The sequence below is a fragment of the Anarhichas minor genome, unplaced genomic scaffold (assembly GCF_050575085.1).
Source record: "Anarhichas minor isolate MPS153535 unplaced genomic scaffold, ASM5057508v1 ptg000014l, whole genome shotgun sequence".
Taxonomy (NCBI): domain Eukaryota; kingdom Metazoa; phylum Chordata; class Actinopteri; order Perciformes; family Anarhichadidae; genus Anarhichas; species Anarhichas minor.
Genome location: NW_027466460.1, coordinates 8,247,054 through 8,268,305, shown reverse-complemented (window position 1 = coordinate 8,268,305; position 21,252 = coordinate 8,247,054). Strand labels below are relative to the sequence as shown.

General features: G+C 38.3%; 2 protein-coding genes across 2 annotated transcripts in view; both read left to right on the top strand.

Moving 5' to 3' along the window:
* Window positions 1-7,305, top strand: part of LOC142949592 (TBC domain-containing protein kinase-like protein) — a 39,446-nt gene extending 32,141 nt beyond the window's left edge. Inside the window, exons 25-26 of the mRNA XM_076091321.1 lie at window positions 2,094-2,253; window positions 6,242-7,305. Of these exons, the coding sequence (XP_075947436.1) occupies window positions 2,094-2,253; window positions 6,242-6,352 (271 nt within the window). The 3' untranslated portion in view covers window positions 6,353-7,305. The remainder of the gene's footprint in view (window positions 1-2,093; window positions 2,254-6,241) is intronic.
* Window positions 7,306-9,380: 2,075 nt separating this feature from the next.
* LOC142949595 (polyunsaturated fatty acid lipoxygenase ALOX15B-like) lies at window positions 9,381-17,382 on the top strand. The gene is made up of 15 exons (XM_076091326.1): window positions 9,381-9,474; window positions 9,698-9,878; window positions 10,218-10,422; window positions 10,578-10,659; window positions 10,910-11,032; window positions 11,137-11,240; window positions 11,572-11,738; window positions 11,920-12,063; window positions 12,554-12,757; window positions 12,952-13,038; window positions 13,154-13,323; window positions 15,016-15,137; window positions 15,281-15,381; window positions 16,085-16,255; window positions 16,426-17,382. The coding sequence occupies exons 2-15, from the start codon at window positions 9,723-9,725 to the stop codon at window positions 16,603-16,605; spliced, it is 2,016 nt and encodes a 671-aa protein (XP_075947441.1). The 5' UTR covers window positions 9,381-9,474; window positions 9,698-9,722; the 3' UTR covers window positions 16,606-17,382.
* The last annotated feature ends 3,870 nt before the right edge of the window (window positions 17,383-21,252 follow it).

Below are 21,252 nucleotides of genomic sequence, written 5' to 3'. Positions count from 1 at the left end.
ACCAAGGAAACGATGAGCGTTGCACAAAGTCTTGGTCCGGATATCCGCTCGCTACACCGGACCCCAGAAATATAGCCCCTTGCCCCCGAAGGCTTATCCGTCTTGAGACCGATAGTCGATGGGTTCCGAGATTAAGTAGCTCAGAAGATAAAACAATGAATTACAACTATTAATGTTATCAAGTATGAAACCGACATAGTTAGTGGATTAAGATTACACTGCACACTACAAGGCAGTGTCCACTATGCACACGGCCCCTCTGACAGGGATCTTCTACACGGCCCTTCTACACTACACCAGTTTTGAGATTTCTTGTGTCTCTTTTCAGTCTCACAGCTGAATTAAATGGTTCTCTTAAGGTCAGAGTCCAAGTCGTGAGCGGATGCCAGGTCCCTGTAAAAGCTGTAATTCATGAATCTCTTTGTTTATTCAAGTCATTTATATCATGTCTGTGCCATATATTTGCTGGTGTAACGTGTGAAACGTTGTTTACCTGATTGTTGATGAAGATTGTTTCCTTCACTCAAAGTTTTGGTCAAGGTTAAAGACACACACAGACTAGATTTGCATTTGGTTGCATCTGTGCATGCAAGATCCCACAGTGCCTCTGAACTCTTGCTTACCTCTTGACCTGGTGTCAGTGTTTTGCAGAGTTTTTAAAGTGAACCACAGGCACAGAAAGTACACCAGTGACATTACCATCTAAGGCAAGTAGCAACAGATTCAGGGTGGATGATCTACTTTAGTCAGGTGCTGCCAGATTCTGCAACATTGAGTTAGACCCATTACATCCACCCAGGCTGCCCCACCACATCCTGCAGTCTTAGGGGGGGGGGTTGATTTGAGAGGATTCTCCTGCGTCTTTCTTTGGAGATGCATGGTTTTCACATGCAACAATATGCATTGATTGATGTGCATACACATACATAAATGTAGTTGTCCCATACAATCAGATTCCCTGTAAATCCCTTAGATTAAAAATAAAAATGTCAAAAGCTTGCCACATTCAATAGCATCTTTATTAATCTTTTTCGGAACTCTGCACAAAATTACAATATTTCAGAAATGAATGAATTTAGCTTTTGCAGATGGGCAGTTTTTATTTATAACTAGCAGTGTATTGGCCCAGAGAACCCCACCTGTACAAAATTCAGGGGACCCAAAGAAGTGAGCGTCACCCTTCAGATCAGTGGAATGGTAATCGTCTAAGAGGGTAAAAGAGCCATTAATCAATAGGGATTAGTGGATAGAGCAAGATTGCAAGATGTCAGTTCCTCGAGCCGAAATTCCTACATGAACGTCGTTATAGACGGACCTCAGGCTAACACACATGGACAAAAGGGATTTAACCACTTTCGCAGGATTTGGCAACCCTTGTTCACCTTTATTGTGATCTTAGGCAAAGCTCTGTTGTGGGTTTCTGCATTTACAAAAAGTGGATTAAATTCTGTGGAGTTAATCAGGACAATCTAGATTTGTCTGTTTAGGTTCCTGGTTTAGGTTTCCAAGGCTAAATGTACCACAATGGGATTTGTCAGTTCATGGATTATCTGCTGCGTTATGTAACAAACTGACTCTATGTGTTCTTGTGGCAGATGGTATGATTTGATGAACATTATCTTTTGACCGAGAAAGAAGCACCACTTGTCTTGGGATATGTAGCAATAATGTCAATAGTTACGCTCTCAGAAATAGGACAAGCTCCTTTTCTCAAGAGTAATTATTCCATTACATCCCACTGTGGGGTTGTTCACTGTCCCTGTGCTGATACTCACGTAGTTTTCCAGTAAATCCCTCACTAAGAAGCAGTCTTTTTCTTTTCTTTTCTCCTGCTGACTCCCTCATTACATCTCATATATCTCTATTGTCCCTGCTCCTTCCTAGTTTTTTTCCACACTGCTATCTTGAAGCTTGCCGTACATGATTTTGTATTAGTATAACAAGCTCTCTCTAGGGTATCATTGAACTGACTTGATATTGTTTAATACTGTCTTTTTTTTATCAGTGTTGCCCAATGGTATTACTGTTACTTGTCTCTCTATGAAGGGGTGTTACCTGTTCAATGCTTTGCTCCTTGACCCCACTGCTTTTAGCTTTAGCAGAGGCCATATTTCTGGCAGCATCAACATTCCCTTCAGCACAGCGTTCAGCCCTGACGGTGAGCTGGTGCAGTGTCCTGCAACAGGAATCCTCCAGAACTACAGAGGACGTGTCATCGTGATCATTAGCCACGCCATGAAAACTGCTGCTATGGTGAGAAAGCAGTCAGACACACACACACACACACACACACGTATACACACTATCTGAACTCTTAACTCTAAAGTGTTAACTCGGACATATAAACCCAAGATGTGCATTACATAACCTACCATAGAGATGTTATATACAAACACTGTATAATGTTGTGAAAGTTGATCTCTCTGTAATGTTGGTTTTTGTAATATCTAAGGCGGACATGTTGGTACCATTATTGTTTGAACGTGCATTAGAAGTATTGAGTGGTCAGCAGTGAATGCAGGTGTGGTGCAGATAACAGATGGTAATCTTGTTAAAGTGCCCTGTGGCGCTTCTAAATCGCCAGACTCTCCCAGTTTACTGTTTTAGCCATGCAAGTGAGAGTGCTTTGGGATGGCAATTCATGTCATTAATTGAATTACTTTTTGGATTCCTTGACATGATGACGGTGCGAGATGACAAGTTAACAATTTACTTTGTCTCATACCTTGATTTTTGACCAAATACCTTGAAGACCAGTGACATTCCCTTCGTTCAGCCTTGGCTGTAATTAGTTTTTCGTCTAATGAACACAGAGGTTCGCATTAACATACTCGATTCAGAGGTGAACATTTCAAACATACCTGCTAAACACCAGCAGGTTATCATTGTCATTGTGAGCATGTAATCAAGCTGATGTTAGGCTTTATCTCAAAGCACAACTGTGCCTAAGTACAGCCCCACGGAGCCTCTAGCAAGAAAGACGGGTTTGGTAAAGATTGTACTCTGGCTGCTGCTGTGTTCCCAAAAACAACAACCTGAGTGATTTGCTGCAGTGCAACGACACACCAAGCAATTTTGACAAATAACAGCAGAGGGATGTTTTTTTAAACTGTAGAACGAAACAAAGTTGGCTCTATATTCATCCTTTCAGAGGTGTCTCAGTGAGTGTGATATCCCTTTAGTGTCCTGGGTAGGGGTCATGTCAGGACAGTGGAAGCAGACTTCAGGGTCATATTGCCTCCTTAAAAAAACCTTCTAATCATCTGGACCTCACTGGAGTCTTAGGTGAAACTCCACAAGAGCAGTTGTCTAGTGAGTTTATGCTTCTTTTTAAAAAAAATAATGTTTCATCCTGCGATGAATTGTCCAGATTTCCAAACTTAACATTTTCAAGTGAAATTACTCACCGACGCCATTATCACAAAAATTTGTGTTTCACAATCCAATCCAAAATCCAGCAATAACACAACTATTCCAGTCAATACACAGCAGTTTTCATCAATGTACGTTTTTAAAAAAAATAAATATATATTCGTCTTACTTTTTGGAAATTATTTAACAATAATTCATAAGTCATAACACTCGTAAATACTTGTGAAATAATAGTTAATGAAAACAGACGTGAACCACATATTTATAGTTAATATATTTATACTAATAAATTAGCTGGAAACATTCCCTGATATCTGTTTTAATATGAAGCTCTATGACTATCCTGATTGAGGCCGTAGGGTGAAAATGAGACAGATGGGCCACATACAGGAAACAACACAACCATGAAACAATGTGAGTGAGTAAGTTTGGTTGCCTGCTTGTAGAAAACTGACCTTCATTGAAGAGTGTTGGAAATAATTTCCTTTCATTTTGTTTTACTCAATAAGCAATTTGTCATATTTTAGCTGTATTCCTCTGAAAGCAGCAGAAAAATGTGAATGAATACAGTAGTATTGTAAATGTATAGGTCTGATGTACAGTGTAATAAAAACTTCTAAAAGACACTAGGACCTTAGCCAAGGCTGTAACCGGCTTTTACATAAATCATTATCTTTGACATTTCAGAGCAGAAAACAACTTCAGAGTAACAGAACAGAAAACTGTATTGATCATTATATATTCTCCTTTTGTGCTCTCGTTAGAATAAATTAGCCAAACTTAAATAAAAAAATACTCAGCAGGGATATTGCTTCTGGCAACATCCCAATTTAGAAAAGATGTCCTCCTTCCATATGTTGGAAAGTAAGAGAGGGAAATAAGTAGTTCTCCCTAATTAAAGAGACATGAGTCCTAGATTTTTTTTAGGGAGCAGCGGAAAGATATCAGTTTCTAACCTGGTTAAAAATAACCGTTACAGAGAGTAATGGAAGAATTCTTCTGCAGATAGACTGAAGTGTAAATGCATCCGTTTGTGAACTGCTCATGTATCAGCACGTGGTCATAGCTCTACTATTTCGATAAATAGAAAATCTGTGTTGTACAACATTAGTGTAATTATGTTTCATCATTATCATCATTTTGTATTAAGTATGATGATTGATCACCATCTTTATCATCACACATGCAGGCAAGTATGATGACTATTCAACCTCCCCTCCCCACTATGGCCAAACCCACACTTGAAACTCCACATCTGAGGTTCAACCTCAGTAATTCATCAGACCTTTCAGTCGTGCAGGTCACAAAAGTAAAGGTCAATAAAAGGACTCAATTGTGCTTAAATGCCATCCACATCTCTGTGCACCAGACCAGTGGCATTATCATTAACTCAGAGGCAAAGCAATGAATGCACTCTCTGTGCTCAGGCTTTACTGTGCACCTTTAACATTTAAAACCTATTGGCGTTCAGAAGTAAGCCTGATTCTTCATGCTCTGTTTTTATTTTAGTCGGTTGATTGAATCGGATTTTTTTTTAACTGTACTCCTAAAACACTTGAATGTGTGAGCAATAACCCAGGCTGACAAAATAAGCTTTGTTTTGTTGGTGTTGTTGCTTTGTGATAGACACATGAATAAAATGAAATAAATTAATCTGGTCAATTAAACATCACAGTTTTTATTCAGAGGGATTATTTTTGTACATAAATTGTTGCTGGGTTTTACTCCGTATTTTTAAAAATTTAAATTTCTATGTCCATTATATTTTTTTATTTTCTATTAGATAATTAGACAGCATGACTTTTATGAGCCTGTGAGCCTAGGCTCAGGACAAAAAAACATATAGTTGCAGACAGATTGCCAAACACATTTGTAGATCGAAGTCATGGCAACAGGGAAGCAAAATAGCCAGTTGAGGTGTGCTTAAGGTAGAACTAAAGAATTGTGTTTTTCCAGCTCTTGAAAAGCAATACTTTTCACTCATTAATTAAAGGCATTTACATATATTTTATATATACATTTTTAAGGTTCTTTTCACTTTTGTTTAGACCTCTTGTATTAATGTGTCAGTTTCTGTTTTGTAATACCTGTTGTGTATGATAAAATCTTACATTGTCATCCAGAGGTTTCACAATCAGATTTACCAAAATGTCACAAGGGCTTACACAACACAGGTCTAATGAGAGGTCACAACAAAAGTAACATATGTTTATTCTAACTCAGTATCCCTGCTATAATTGGTATTTTGATTTGTACATTTTTCTAGCTTACAGGTTATGATTCAGTCTGATGTGTAATTGACGTTGAGACTTTATGGTAACCTTTGAGGCTGTCTTTTGTTGTGTTATTGCATTTCAGTGAATTGAATTGGAAGGTGTATCTACAGTAAATACAGAGGGTTATTTTATCAACAGTGACTGCAGAAAGAATGTCAAAGAGAAACGTCTTAGAGGAAGGTTCAGTCGAGACAAGTTCCTTTTCTCATTTGTTTTGTTGTCTCTTAAAATTTCACTTTACTTCCTCAAACTCAGTTTATGTCTTGTGTCTGCTCCGACACACACAACATTTACAATGAAACACACACACACACACACACACAATGTTCCACAGACATCAAAGTGTTTCCTAATTATTGAAGGGCTGTTTATTGTATCACATTTTATACTTACATGTATTACCCCTAGCCAGTTGGCCAGATCAATTTCAAATTTGGTAAGGACAGCTTTGATACATTGATGATTATTTATCATGTGTGGTAACTGCAAGAGTTAACTCAAGGAAACAACACTGATGTTTGAGTTGTTTGAGGTCATGAGAACTTGCAATTCCTGAGAACTGCCTTTCCCTTTTTTTTTTCTTGTCCTCCTAGTTTGCAGCACACCTGGTTAAGGTAAATTTCCAGCGGGTTTGTATCCTGGATGGAGGGATCAACAAGCTGAAGCCCACTGGAGTCCTGACTGTCCCCTCCCCTCAGATTTGACCCCGTATCTCAGCTTCACACGAACAAAAGGAGCGAGTGTATATTGCATTTTGAGCCGATATTGAAACAAATTTAGACTTTCTTTTGATACACATTCAAATCAAATTAAACGGGTGTAAAATGAAAAACACCATTGTAATCCACTTCTCAACACAATTTGATTTCATCACCAAATATTCTTTGAGGACCCTTTTTAAATTTTTTGTCTCCAAACAAGAATGATTGAATCAGTTATTTCTTTCTGAATCTACTGCTATGTGTTGTAGTTGCTTTGCACTGATAAATGGAGCTGCCTGTGAATATATTGATGTATGTCAACCTGTCTGTTCTGAGCCAGTTGATCTAAGGAACTGTGTTGTATACTCAGTGGTCACTCAATGAGGTACACTTGTGTGAACCAATCCAATTTGTTCTGCCATAAAGTCTACTTTAATGTCTATAATGTTCATTTTTTGACACTGAAAGAAAGATGTGATGTTTAAGTAATGATTAAGCCATAGTTAATAATGGTGTTGAACCTGACTACATTATATTCAGAGGTGACAATAGGGAGGAAAAAAGTTATTAACACCTCACTATAGTCCACCATAGTATGACCTCAGTAAAAAACATATAAATGAATTAACTAATTTCTGACAATTTCAACAAAACTGAACATTATAAGCTTTACAGAGGTAGATTATATGGCAGAGCTGTTGTATTAAATTGCATTAGATTGTACAGGTGTACAAAATCAAGTGGCCACTGAGTTTATGTCTGTGTTCGAAACGATAGAAATAAGTCAGTGATTCGTGCATTTGGTGATTTAATAACTTTGCCATTACCTTGTTTACCTGTCACTGAATTGTCCCTACTAGGTTTTGTAATGTATGTATTTGTTCTGCCATAGAAATTGGTTTCTATCATGTTACAGTTGTTTTTAATAAAACTATCTGATGAATAATCCGGATAAACAGTGTCGGTAAATGCTTAGTTTGTTGTTTTATAATGTTTTGATGTTCTCACGTTCTCACATTTAAAAGGTGGTTTGTCTTGATTGATGAGCAATACTGCCTTAACACATCATTATTGCATTATCTTCATGTTCATACATGTCCAACATTCCATGGTTCCACGTGTAATTGGAAAGATTACCCAAAATGTAAACAAGAAACTGCTAAATCCCGCGATCTCAAAGAACAGGAAGTGGGCCGTCTAACGGACTGTCAATCATTCAAGAACAGTGTGGGATCCTAAAGTTAAGCCAAAAGGTCTCTTAGGTGGGCATCTGAACATAAGAAGTATTAAATCTAAAAGTGATCAAGTCCATCATCCTTTGCTTGATTCCAATTTAGACTTTCTTTGTTTATCTGAGACCTGGCTCCAAAAAAATGGTCCATCAGCAGCAATAACAGCGCCAGGTTATAGCATTTACAGGAGAGATGGGATTGGATCAAAGGGTGGTGGTGTCATGATCTATGTGAGAGATAGTATCCGGTGTAATGAAATCCAGTGGACTGTCTGTAAAGATTTGGAATGCATAGGTCTAGATATAATCTTATCACCACAAATGTCTTTCACACTTATTGTAATTTATCGGCCTCCCTCTTCCAATAATAGTTTCTATGAGGAGTTTGAGAAACTATTAAAAGAATGCAATTTCAGTAAAGAGGTAATTATTATGGGTGATTTTAACATCAATTGGGAGGACAAATCATCTAGAAAGAATCTTAAACTGATGACTTTGACCTTGTGCAGTTGATCAGTGGGCCCACAAGAATAACAAATTCCTCCAAGACCCAAATTGATTTAATATTTAGTAATAGGCCTGAGAGAGTTCTAAAATTTCTCAATATGGTAACTGGTCTTTCTGACCACAATCTGACTCTGGTAGCCAGGAAACTAACCAGCAAGTGTTTTAGGCCTTCTGTCAGGGATGACGAATCTTTTAGAATCCCCAAAAACAAACAAAATTTTAAAAACACTGTTCAACTAATTGACTGGGATGAACTACTGTTGGGAATAGACATTGAGGAAGACAGTAAAAAATTCCCAAAAAAATTAGAGAACACTATCAAGGATTTTAATCGCAAATTTAGGCACAAAAATATCAAACACACTGTTCCTTGGATAAATGATGATATCTTAAAATGAATGAAAGAACGGGATTGTGTCTTAAAAACTGCAATTAAAAATAAATCGAGCCATGACAGACAACATTTTGCTATGCTGAGGAACAAAGTGGTAAAGAAATTAAGAAAAGCTAAGGCCGATTTTTTTCCTGACTATAATAGAAAAGGCAAGAGGTAATACTAAAATGACCTGGGATCAGTTACACAAGCTAATGGGACATTTCAACAAAGTAAGGAAGCTGCAGCAACTTAACATAAATGGAAAGCTGTCAAATAACCCAGCTGAAGTAGCAAAAGCTTTCAATCACTATTTCATTGATTCTGTAGCTACTATTGCTAAATGTTTCTCCCCTGAGAATACACACGTCTGTACAGTAAATTCATTGGAGCCGACCTTCAGCATAAGAAATGTTACTCAATCAGAGGTCACGAGAATAATCAGGTCTCTTAAACCTTCCAAAGTAAAGGATGTATTTGGTATGGATGCAGTTATGCTCAAAGAACTTAACACAACACTAACTGATCCCATCAGCAAACTCATCAACCTCTCAATCTCTCAGAGCATGTTTCCCAGTGTTTGGAAGTTGGCTGCTGTTGTTCCAGTATTCAAAGATGGATCAATAATAGTTTTATTCTCACTTTTTTCATTGTTTGTGCACCCATTGTAAAGTGTCAAAATTGTATAACCTTTTAACTTTAATTTTATCTTCTGTTTTTAGGTTTATTTTTGTAACATCTGCCTCTTGGGACTACAGATGAAAAATAGCCTTTTGGCTAACTCTGGCACATTTTGCAGAAATGTTTTTATTAATGTGCACTGTCCCGTTCAAATAAACCAATAAATTAAATTCTATCACCAGAAGTAACTATTTACTGTTGATACTGACTCGACACTCCCACAAGACTTGACACTCCCACAAAACTGTGTGTATAAAATGAGAAGTCAGTGTTGATTACTTTAAGACATCAAGAGAGCAGTTCATCAAAGGAACTTCTTGGTCTCATAAACTGGTAAGAGAGACGCTTCATTAAATTATTTTTAATTCAATTCATTACATTTTAAAGATTAGACTGTAATAGATTGGTGAGGGAAAAAACATTTAATGTTAGTTCTTATATCTTTTGCTCATGCCATTTTAATTGTGATACCAGTATGTTAACGTTTCTTTGTACTAAGGTTCATCTGGTAACAGTTAACCTGATCAGTACTTTATTATTTTTCTCTCCCCACCAGGATTCCTCTGCTTGCCAGTGTGAAAATGGTGGATTATACAGTGACCGTATACACTGGCGATCTCGCCTTTGCCGGCACTTTTAACAATGTCTATATTAAGCTGGTGGGCACAGATGGGGAGAGCGAACACACCTGGCTCGAGAGACTCAAAGGGGTTATATCCTTCAGCACTGCAGCAGTAGTAAGTCTGAAATATCTTTCTCTAAATGTATAACACTCTTCTTCAACTTCAGATTATTGAATTGAATATCAATTTAGAGAAGCTGATGTAAACCCTCGTCAACTCACACTGTGCAGCAACAGGATATGTGCTGCTCTGTAACTCTTTAACTTACGGCCTCAAAGGTGACCAAAGCAACAAAAAAAGTCTCCATAATGAGCTCCCAATAAATATTATATTTATGCATTGTATACATCTTATATTCTCCATCCTTCTACATTCAGTATTGTATGCTAACTATCGGAATGTTACAGTTCAGTTCTTGGTCAAATACGCAACCCATTTCTGTCATTACTCCAGGTGGCCAGTTTTACTGTGTCCTGCCCCGTCTCCATTGGAAAGCTGGTCCTGATTGAGATAGATAAACAGCCTCACTTCATCTTCCCTGAAGACTCTTGGTTCCCTGCCAAGGTGGAAGTGAAATCCCCTGAGGGTGACACCTACAACTTTCCCATCTACCGCTGGATCCCTGACAGTGAGGTGCACCGCTTCAAAGAGGGAACAGGTTTGTGTGAATTAGACTTGTCAGACATCCTGTACGCTGTTCACTGACCACAGAAGACCTAAAAGAAGGAAATGCTGGTCTATGAGGAGACTGGAGTAACCAACTCGCTGTATTTATCAGCAATTTTAAACCTTGTTATTATTTCTTTCTTCAAGCTCTGAGAGTCTTTGAAGACGACCATCATCCTGGCAAGGAAATTCGGGAGCTGGAAATCTTGCAGCGAAGGGAAGAATATCGGTGAGCAGAGCTTATATACTTTTTAACTTTATTAAACACCCCAAAACTAACATTCATCAACACCCTTTTGGGTGAAAATTAACCACCATATGACACTGTTACACCTGCCAGGGTTTATTGAAATTTATTTTGCAAAATTGCAATATTGAAGTCAAGTTAAGTTTATTATGCTTACATATTAAACTAAAACTGCTTATACACTGGTATCTGTATAAAGTTCCTCATTACTCAGCTCTTCTCTATTTACCAGTTGGGATGTGTATCTAGAGGGAATACCCCACTGCATCAGGTCAGAGGGCCCTCTTGATCTGCCTGATGAGGTCCAGTTCTCCTTTACCAAGTTGACAGAGTTTCGCTTCACTGCAGCCGCTGGGTGAGGTCTTCAATTCTGTCAGATATTTATCTATGTAACTGTACCTGCCTATGAACATGATTTAAGGCATAATAATACAGCTAATTTATGCTTTTATTTTCTAGGCTGGTTGAGCTGGAACTGGAGAAATTTTATCAGTCCACGAAGAACTGGCCTGATATTGATGCTATCCATCGGGTGTTCGGCAGCAAACGGACTAAGATATCAGGTACTATCATGGTAGTTTAATGAAGTACTTGTTCCTGTATGCATGATTCAACTATGTTCATTCGGATATTCATGATGCTAACTAACACATGTTATTGTTTTTATTACTTGGCTTAATAAACAGGGAAAAAATGTCACAGAAGGAATCGATTAACAGTATTTAATTGCATACAGTCAAGACTTTGATACATAACTATAAACAGTGTCCAACCATGTCTGTGACTGGAGTCTGTGCAACATACTGTTGCCATTTTCCAGTTTCACATACATTGTATAGTGAAGCTGATAACTGCGATAGAGGAAGATTTTCGAAGTTTATCTTTTTTTTCTAGACTATGTCCAGGATCATTGGAAGGAGGACGCTTTCTTTGGCTACCAGTTTCTAAACGGTATGAACCCCATGTTGATCCAACGTTGTTCAGTCCTGCCCAACAACTTTCCTGTCAGTGATGACATGGTCTTCCTCGGTGGTCAGTGTAGCTTGGCAGATGAAATGAAGGTAAATATCTTGACTTTGATTGATCTTTGAGTCATATTTTGATCCATGACATGTTCAATTTGAAAAAGCATGTTGCACTTACATTCACTAACGTTTACTTTGTATAATTAATATTCACACTGTATGCATGTGAATACAATTAAAAAAAAAAAAATGTAAACTGAAATTATTTTTGATACAGAAAGGAAACATTTTCCTGTGTGACTACAAGCGTTTGGATGGGCTGAAAACAAACAACATCAACGGGAAGAAGCAGTACTTGACGGCTCCCCTCGTCCTGCTTCACAAAACACCTGATGATGACCTGGTGCCAATTGCTATTCAGGTGAGTAGATAAGATATAAGATATTAACACTCAAATATCTTATTGTAGTGATGACTCTTCCAGGACGGACAGACATGCAACACTATAGATGTCATATGTACAGAGAAGACAGAAATACCTTTAGTTAAATTACACAAATATAATGCAAACATACTGTATATGAATAATGTGGATCAGAGAAAAAAATATTGAAAGTCTTTTAATTGCAATTGCCAGATTGCCTCCCTTTTCCCTCGGCCGAAGACGTGAGAATTTAGGCATTAGATCATTGAAGTCGGGATTCTGTTCTGAAGTTGACCCTGTGCTCTGACATGGGAGTCAAAGAAATTATGAATTTTCTCTTAGAGATCAACAGAGTATCTAACTGAAAAGCAGATGAAACCTAAAGTAAACATACAACACTTTCAGAACATACTTTGCTGTTATTAACCACTACTGGTAATATATTGAATGGATAGAATTAACCACACCTCCCTTCCTTCTCCTGCAGCTGAAGCAGACTCCAGCAGATGATAATCCCATCTTCTTTCCTACTGACTCTGAGTACGACTGGTTGACGGCCAAGATTTTTGTGAGAAGTGCAGATTTCAACGAGCATCAACTCAACGTTCACCTGCTGCGCACTCATTTGCTGGCTGAAGTTTTTGCAGTGTCACTGCTGCGCAACATGCCCATGGTGCATCCGCTGTACAAGGTAACTGAAAGGGAGAATACTGAACTTTTACTGGAGTTGTCATTTGTTTTAAAGTTACTGATTGTTGTGTCTTCCAAAGATGATGAATCATAATGTTAGTGTGTATATATTTTAAAAAATTTGACACTGCTAAATGGTATAGAAGCATCAAGATGTGTGCTATGAAGTTAACAGAGTTTTCCTCTTTCTCTCAGCTCCTTGTACCTCACACTCGCTACACTCTACAGATCAACAACTTAGCTCGAAAAAATCTAATATCTAAGACTGGATCTTTCACTAAGGTACGAAAAGACAAACACCTAAATACCTAAACAAAAAAAAAAATATATATATATTCAGTGTCATGTACATTATTTAACTCTAACTATAATCCTTACATATTTGAATGTCTCCTAGTTTGCAGCTTCTGGTGGAGAGGGTATGAGGACACTCCTGAAGAGATCACTGTCCTCAGTGACCTACCGCTCCCTCTGCATACCAGACGACATTGCTGACCGTGGGCTGGGGGATGTACCGAACTTCTACTACAGGGATGATGGACTCAAGCTTTGGGATATCATCCACAGGTAGTACAGGTGTCCTGGTATTGGAAAACAAGAGCTCTAAATCCTCCCTCTCTACTAGCTTTTATTATCTTATGTAACTCAGTTGGTTCCTCATAAAGGATCAGTTAAGCTGCAACATATGTGTAGGGGTTTCCCTTCTTTTGCACTTTACAAACAGTTTCTTTGCATAATACTATTCAGTTAGTCCATGTTAATGCAATATCCTACAAACAGTTTCTTTGCATAATTTCTTTCAGTTAGTCCATGTTAATGCAATTTCCTACAAACAGTTTCTTTGCATAATTTCTTTCAGTTAGTCCATGTTAATGCAATATCCTACAAACAGTTTCTTTGCATAATTTCTTTCAGTTAGTCCATGTTAATGCAATATCCTACAAACAGTTTCTTTGCATAATTTCTTTCAGTTAGTCCATGTTAATGCAATTTCCTACAAACAGTTTCTTTGCATAATTTCTTTCAGTTAGTCCATGTTAATGCAATTTCCTACAAACAGTTTCTTTGCATAATTTCTTTCAGTTAGTCCATGTTAATGCAATTTCCTACAAACAGTTTATCTTGAAACATATGCTCCATAGCAGTCACCAGAGAAACTGCTGCAAGTTAGACGAACAATGCCTTAAAATATGACAATACAGTAAATGAGTGATCTGCCTCTTAATTGAGTAGATGGGCAATTGGCTGTAAAATGTTCTGAATGAAACAGCTTGAACTACTTTGATAGAGAACTTCTGTGAGATTAGGGAAGGGGCATCCCTACCCTTCAACATTTAAGGCTTCAGTTTCAATAAAAAGCAATCATTAGTTTGGTTGACACAAAGACAGGTGATGTCTGAATGTAATAACTTATATTATGACAGAGGGCACTGTAATGGAGTTACGGAATATGAAATATACATTTATTTTTGGGTTTAATTAAAAGGAATAATTCAACACATACAGAGATACAAGTTTTAAGTTTCTCTCCAAGAGTTGGCCAAGAGATGTGAAGATCAATACCACTCTCATGTTTGTGTGTTAAGTATAAAGCTACAATGAAGAGGTGATTATCCTAGCTCAGCACAAAGACTGGAAGATCTCTCAAAATATCAAAAATAGGCCTCCCAACGCCTGTAAAGCACCTTCAACATTTTATATTGTTTGTTTAATCCTGGTTATTTGTCGTCACTGTGAGGTTGCCAGAGAGCCAGAAGACTCCAGGAAGTCCCTGCAACTGGCAACTGTTTACCAAGAATAAAATGTGGCATGTAACTAATATATTTTCTGTTTGTATAAAGTTTAAATGAAATATTTAGAAATATAATAGAAATTGATACAATTTAGATGTGCTGGTAGGTATATTTTAACTATATGAAGCTAGCCAGCTAACTGTTTCCAGTCTTTATGCTAAGCTAAGCTAATTGCCACCAGGTTGTAGAGCTATACTTAACGCACAGATATGAGTGATATTGATCTTCTCATCTCACTCTCAACAAGAGAGACAATGGACAAGTTTCAGAACATGTCACACTATTTCTTTAAAGTTGTTTGATCTACTTTGTTGAATAAGCTATTGCAGTAAATTCTTAAAAAGAATAGAACTGATCATTCCGATGGCCTTAAATTGTCTTTCAAAATGTCCTGCAGTGTGTATTAAAAAAAATGCCTAATTTAACTAGGAATGTGTTTAACAGAACTTATCCACATTTGTCAAAGGTTTGTGCAGGGAGTGCTGAGCTTCTACTACAAGAATGACACTGAGGTCCAGAGAGACTCTGAACTGCAGAAGTGGATTTTGGACATTTCTGAACATGGATTCCTTTCCCAAGCCGGCACAGGTGGGCTTAAAGACAAGATCAATCTTAATGATGATGAATGTGCACATTTATGAACCATTATATGATCTTAATGCAAACAGAAGTCAAACTTAAATGTTGTCTTCCAGACATCTTAAATGCAGTTTATTACCTCTAATTGTCAGGAATTCCAGAGAGCTTCACCACCGTGACTGAGTTGGTCAAGTTTGTCACCATGGTGATCTTCACCTGCTCAGGACAGCACTCGGCTGTGAATGCTGGACAGGTGAGGTCTTTTAATTCAGTTATAATAATGCTTTTTTTGTGGAATGGGTTCATGAGGTTTTTACTGTTAGCAAGTCTAACATAAACAAGAGTCTACAGCCATGCTAGCACGACTGTGAGGCTGCACTTTGGCACGGCGATGCTTTGAGCTGTAAACAACAAATGCTAACATACTTGCAATGGCAACGCTAACATGCTAACTTTTAGCAGGTATAATGTTGATAAGATCACAATCTTTGTTTACCATGTTAACATGCGAGCATCAGCAAGCTTTTTCTAATCAGCGCAAAACACAAAGTACAGCTGAGGCTGGTAGGAATGTCATTAGTTTTGAAGGTATTTGGTCATAAGACAGAGTATTGGACAAATAAAAACTTTGATCTGATAGATGAAAAGTCATAGGATCACCAACGTTATTACAGTTCGTCCTGAGGTAAACATAAATGTCTGAACCAAATTTAATGATGATCCAGCTGAAAGTTGTCGAGACATTCCTCTGAAAGCCAAGAATGTTCTCCTCATGTCGGCACTAGAGGAAAAATCAGTGGATCACCAAAGTCATTAGAATTCATCCTCTGGGGACCAATGAATGTCTTTGTTCCAATCCAATATTTCAGTGTGGACCAAAGTAGTAGACAGACTGATACATGGCGTAGCTTCAAACTGTATTAATCAGTCATCTGTCAATCATTCATTCTTCACAGTATGACTATGGTGGCTGGATGCCCAACAATCCCCTCACCCTACAATGTCCTCCACCAACTACAAAGGGGACAACAAGTGAGACCACGATGCTGAAGACATTCCCTGATGTCAACACAACGGTTCATGGAATGGCGGTCGTGTGGCTACTCAGCAGACAGTCCACTGACTCTGTAAGTGCCCAAGTCTTTAATCACATAAATTAAATTCATGTTCAAGTTGTTTTAAGTTTAGGTAATTTGAGTCCCGCCAACTGAAACTGTACATTACTGTATATTGCCAAAAGTCTGTTTTAAAACATTCTAAACATTTCTTTTTTTAAATGTATCATTAATGTCATCAGGTCTTTCTTGGCCAGTACCCAGAGGAGCTTTTTAGTGAGAAGATGCCCTGCAAGCTGATGGAGGATTTTCAAAAAGATCTTCATGAGTTAAGTGAAGCCATCACAGACAGAAACGAGGATCTGAAGGTCCCATACACATACCTGGATCCAAAGGTGGTAGAAAATAGTGTGGCCCTTTGAATATCAGAAGGTGTGACCTCCACAGATGTTGGCCAAATTCAACACTGCATGTGATCGTTGTATGCTGATTGATTTAACTGATCATCTTACATCTTACATTTTAAATTTGCTTTTTCAACACAAGAATTATTTTATCTGTTATTTTTTCTGGGAAAACTCTACAGCATATTTGTTGTGTTGTAGCCATTTGTTACAGGACCAAGAACGACACGAAGCTCACTCTAGTGCAACACATTTAATTACCTGTAAATATATGAAAATACATCAGGTCAGGTCAGAAGCGCTCTCTGTTCTGATTACACTTTGCTCATCATGTACTGACGGCTTTCTTCTGCTCTTACGTTAGCTACTCTATAACAAATATAACTCATAGCAAATATTTCACTTTCATTGCCAACTCAGATAGAATTCCATAAACATATTAATTTCCATACCAGTCTAAATTCTCTTTTCACATGATTTCTCACAGAAATGACAATAAAGAAACATCAACAGTGAATACTGACTGAACTTAAGGATTTAAGTCATATGTTAATATTTCCCTGTCTTCTCAAACACTCAGTGCCACACATTCACTTCTATTTAATTTGCAGTTTGTTCTCTTTGTGAGCCTGTTTGCTGTTTGACAATTGATCTACAGAGCAATAACTATATGTTTTGTTAGAAATAACTAGTATTATCTCTGTGTCATCGTCAGACGAAACTTTCAATCAAGATTCTTTCAGTGAACTTCATGTGCTAAAGAAATAATATTAAACATGGTGCATATAAAGCATATGCTTTGAGTCAAAATTGTCTGTGTCCTGCCCCACCTCTCTTTGAAAGCTGGTGCAGATTGAGAAGACAAAAAAGTCTCTCGCTCTGCTCCCAGAAGACACCTGGTTTCCCTGCAATGTAAAAGTACAGTCCCCGGAGGGAGTCATCTACAACTTTTCCATCTACCACCGTGCCGCGGACAGCGAGGTACAACTGTTCAGATATGTAACAGGTTTTGTGAAACTGTACTTGCCTATTACATTATATCGTGCTGTTTACACTTTTACTGCCCCACAAACATACAAGAGAAGAAATGGCTGATTATTAATCCTATCCACCAAATACAGTAGAGTGAAGGAGGTGAAGCTAAGAGTCCCAACTCTTGTGAATATTGGCAGAACCAGCCCAAATAGTCAGTGGCAAGCCATTGTAAGTGCAATATAAATTTCTCAAAACCAAGATGGCTGACAGACAGTCAGAAACACCCAGTCACTCATCAATATCTTGCCAATCCTTCTATGGAAAGAGACCCTTGCAGGTATGAAAATGTTGGTGACATCAAGTAACAACTAAGGAATTATATAATTAATACATTTTCCAAATATTGATTTTATATTGGGAGGAAATTACGATTAATCATCTGTCCACTAAATTGGACATCATGCATCACTGTCTATATTTCAACTACAATTCATACAATTACTGCTACTGTTGTCCTTCAAAATACTTCATCTGCAGTAACGTTTTTGGCTATAAATCATGTTATTTATCTTATCTTATTATGTTATCTATCAAAAGCGTGATAGAAAGGCCTACAGGATAGTTGAGGAAATACCACCTGAGTCAAGTGAGGATGATACTAGTGGGAGTGATGATGAATGGCTGCCAGAAAAAGGAGAAAATTATAGCAGTTGTGACAGTGGAGCTGAGGATACAAATGTTGAGGGAGTTGAGGTTGAGGAAGCTGAGGATGTGCCACCTAACAGAGCTCAAAGAAAGAAAGCTGAAAATACAAGCAGAAATATCTGGAAAGCCAAAAGCAACCAGTTTGAGGGAGACTTGCCTCCTTTTTTGGGAGAGTGGAAAGTGAATGTTGAGGGAACAGAACCAATACATTTCTTTATGCATCTATTTCCCAAAGAGCCGATGAATGAAGTGCATAATACAAACGTGTATGCACACTCCAAAAAGGAAAGGGAAATCTGGCCCTGACATCAGAGGAAATGAAAACATTCCTAGGAATAAATATGGTCATGTCATATACATCAGATACCCAAGATCAAGAATGTACTGGTCATCAGAGGAAGGGCTTTGTCTTGATTTGATATCAGATGCCATGCCAGTTAACAGATTTGAGCAGATTCTGAGGTACATTCACTTTGTTGATAATTACTCACAGGCCCCTGGAAATGCTGATAAGCTCTTAAAAATCAGACCAGTGTTAGAAGCACTCAAGGAAACCTTCAGTACAGCAGTCGATCCTGAAGAATTTCAATCAATAGATGAGCAGATAATTCCCTTCAAGGGCCGTCTATCAAGCAGTACATCCCCAAAAAAAAAAAAACTCTGGGGTGTGAAAGTGTGGGTGAGAGCAGGATCCTCTGGATTCATGTACAGGTTTGAAGTCTATCAGGGTTCAGCTGGGCGTGGTCAGATCAGTCAATTGGGAATGGCTGCAGACGTAGTCATGTGTCTCTGTGACGACATACAGCAAAAGAATCACAAGGTGTTTTTTGACAATTTCTTTACTACCATTCGACTCCTCCAGGCATTGAAACACCAGGGCATCTATGGCACTGGTACATGCAGAATCAACAGGCTCCATGGAGTACAGCTGAAACTGAAGAGTGAAAAGCAACTCAAGAAAGAAGGAAGAGGAGCTTGATTGCTCTGTTGTCAGCAATGCTCAAAACATCACTGTCACACGTTGGTTAGATAGTTCAGTGATCCACATGGCCTTTTCCTGCACTGGCCAGTCCCCACCAGATTTGGCCCTGAGATGGAGCAAAAAAGAAAAGAAGATGCTCAACATCCAAAGGCCATTTTCTGTGAAGCTGTACAATCAGCATATGGGAGGAGTAGATCTCATGGATCAATGTGTCACAATGTATCCCCACAGACGCAAAAACGGTGGTATACATCAGAGTGTTCTTCCACTTCTTGGACGTGACCACTGTGAATGCCTGGCAACTCAATGTCTGGTCTGGAACAGAAGGATCTTCTGCACTTTAAGACATCTGTAGCTCGTGCGGTCCTAAATGCAGGATCCATCAAGACACGTGCAAGAGGAAGACCCAGTGCCACCCCACCTCCTTCGAAGTGCAGAGCAGTGTCCAGGGCACCCCGTGAGATCAGCTTTGGCTCTGGAAACCACTGGCCCCAGCTCACTGAAGCAAAAACTGCAAACAGATGCCATGATGCTGCATGCACACAAAGAACCAAGTATATCTGCATGCAGTGTCTTGTGGCTTTCTGCCCTGGATGCTTTGCCAATTATCATAAAAGATAGTCTGCACATTTTCTTTGTATATACATTTATTATTTTTATAGTTTTCACCTCTTTATATATCATTGAAAACAAAAACGCATGCTGTCCACTTGAGTGGACATGTAAAAATCTCTTTGAAAAAGCTGGATTGAAAAAAACTAAAGTTCAAATCTTGTTTTTCACACCTAAAGAGCAATAAAAACACTTGATAAAAAAAATCCTAACTGAGGTTGTCATAATTCATGCATGAAAGGGTCAGTAGTTCCTTCCAAAAGTCCATATCAGTACTTTAAAATATTTAATTTGTGACTGGCCTGTTACACTTAATTTTCCGTGTGTGTGTGTGTGTGTGGATGTGTGTGCGTGTGTGTGTGCGCGTGCGCGTGCGTGCGCGTTTGAAACTTTCAAAGTTTATCCCCAATTAATGTCAATAATTCTACAATATGGTCTTAATTACTTTACTAAAAGATTTAAATGCTTCTTTTACGACTGGAACAGCAAGGTTCAAAGGGGAAGTCTTATCATGGTGCTCAAGATACGCTCAGCTGTGATCGGATGCAGGTCACAGTTTTGGTCATTTGAATTAAATTTTGATACATTTTTCAAACTATTACTACCTTATTCTAATGTTGAAAGAGTTGAGTCTCAAACATTGTTATAGTGATGGAGAATTTTCCCTGTGCTAGTACTTTTCTACTGTTACTTAGCTTATGTGCCTTACTCACTAACAACATATGATTGTGTACCTAGTTGAACGGTGACAACACCATATGGGGTATTTCTGCCTTTGCTTCCATAAGAGGAAGTAACTGAATGGAGGTGCAGTTAAACAGAGAATGTTAAGTTTAGGAACAGAAACAGATGTCTTAGGCCATGTCCACACTACTATGTTTCCATTTGAAAACGCATATGTTTTGCTACGTTTACACTGAGTGTCCACAGTACGGCGCTGCCTCTTCGCGTGGACGCCGTAAACGCATACATTTTGAAACGATGATGCCCACACCCGCGTTCGCTACTTGATTGGTTCTTAGCAGTCACGACGTGTCCTTGCCTGATGAAGTCCACACACATAAACTATAAAGGAACAAATCATGAATTGCTCAGTACGACAGAGACTTAGTGTGACAAGGCTCAGATCAGATAAGAGGAAGGGGCTGAGTAGAAATGTCAATGGGCATCTGGAAACTGTTGACCAGATATTTAATTGTGAACTCCTGATTTACACCCTGTGCTGAGTACCCTTTATGTTTATAAGCTATACAGCGGCACCACTCTTGGCTCATCCTCCTGTAGAGTGCACTGCACTCTGTATGATGATGGAGCCTTCTCTGCGCAGAGAATAAATACTCCAAAGACAATAGTATTATAGGACTCACTCTGTACTTTTAAATTGTTTTTTC

What these genes read in the sequence shown, in the direction of transcription:
- LOC142949595 (XM_076091326.1), top strand. Translation starts at nt 9,723, where the DNA reads ATGGTGGATTATACAGTGACCGTATACACTGGCGATCTCGCCTTTGCC. An exon ending in CGCTTCACTGCAGCCGCTGG is followed by an intron (nt 11,033 to 11,136) that starts GTGAGGTCTTCA and finishes TTTATTTTCTAG; the next exon opens with GCTGGTTGAGCTGGAACTGG. An exon ending in CCTTTCCCAAGCCGGCACAG is followed by an intron (nt 15,138 to 15,280) that starts GTGGGCTTAAAG and finishes TCTAATTGTCAG; the next exon opens with GAATTCCAGAGAGCTTCACC.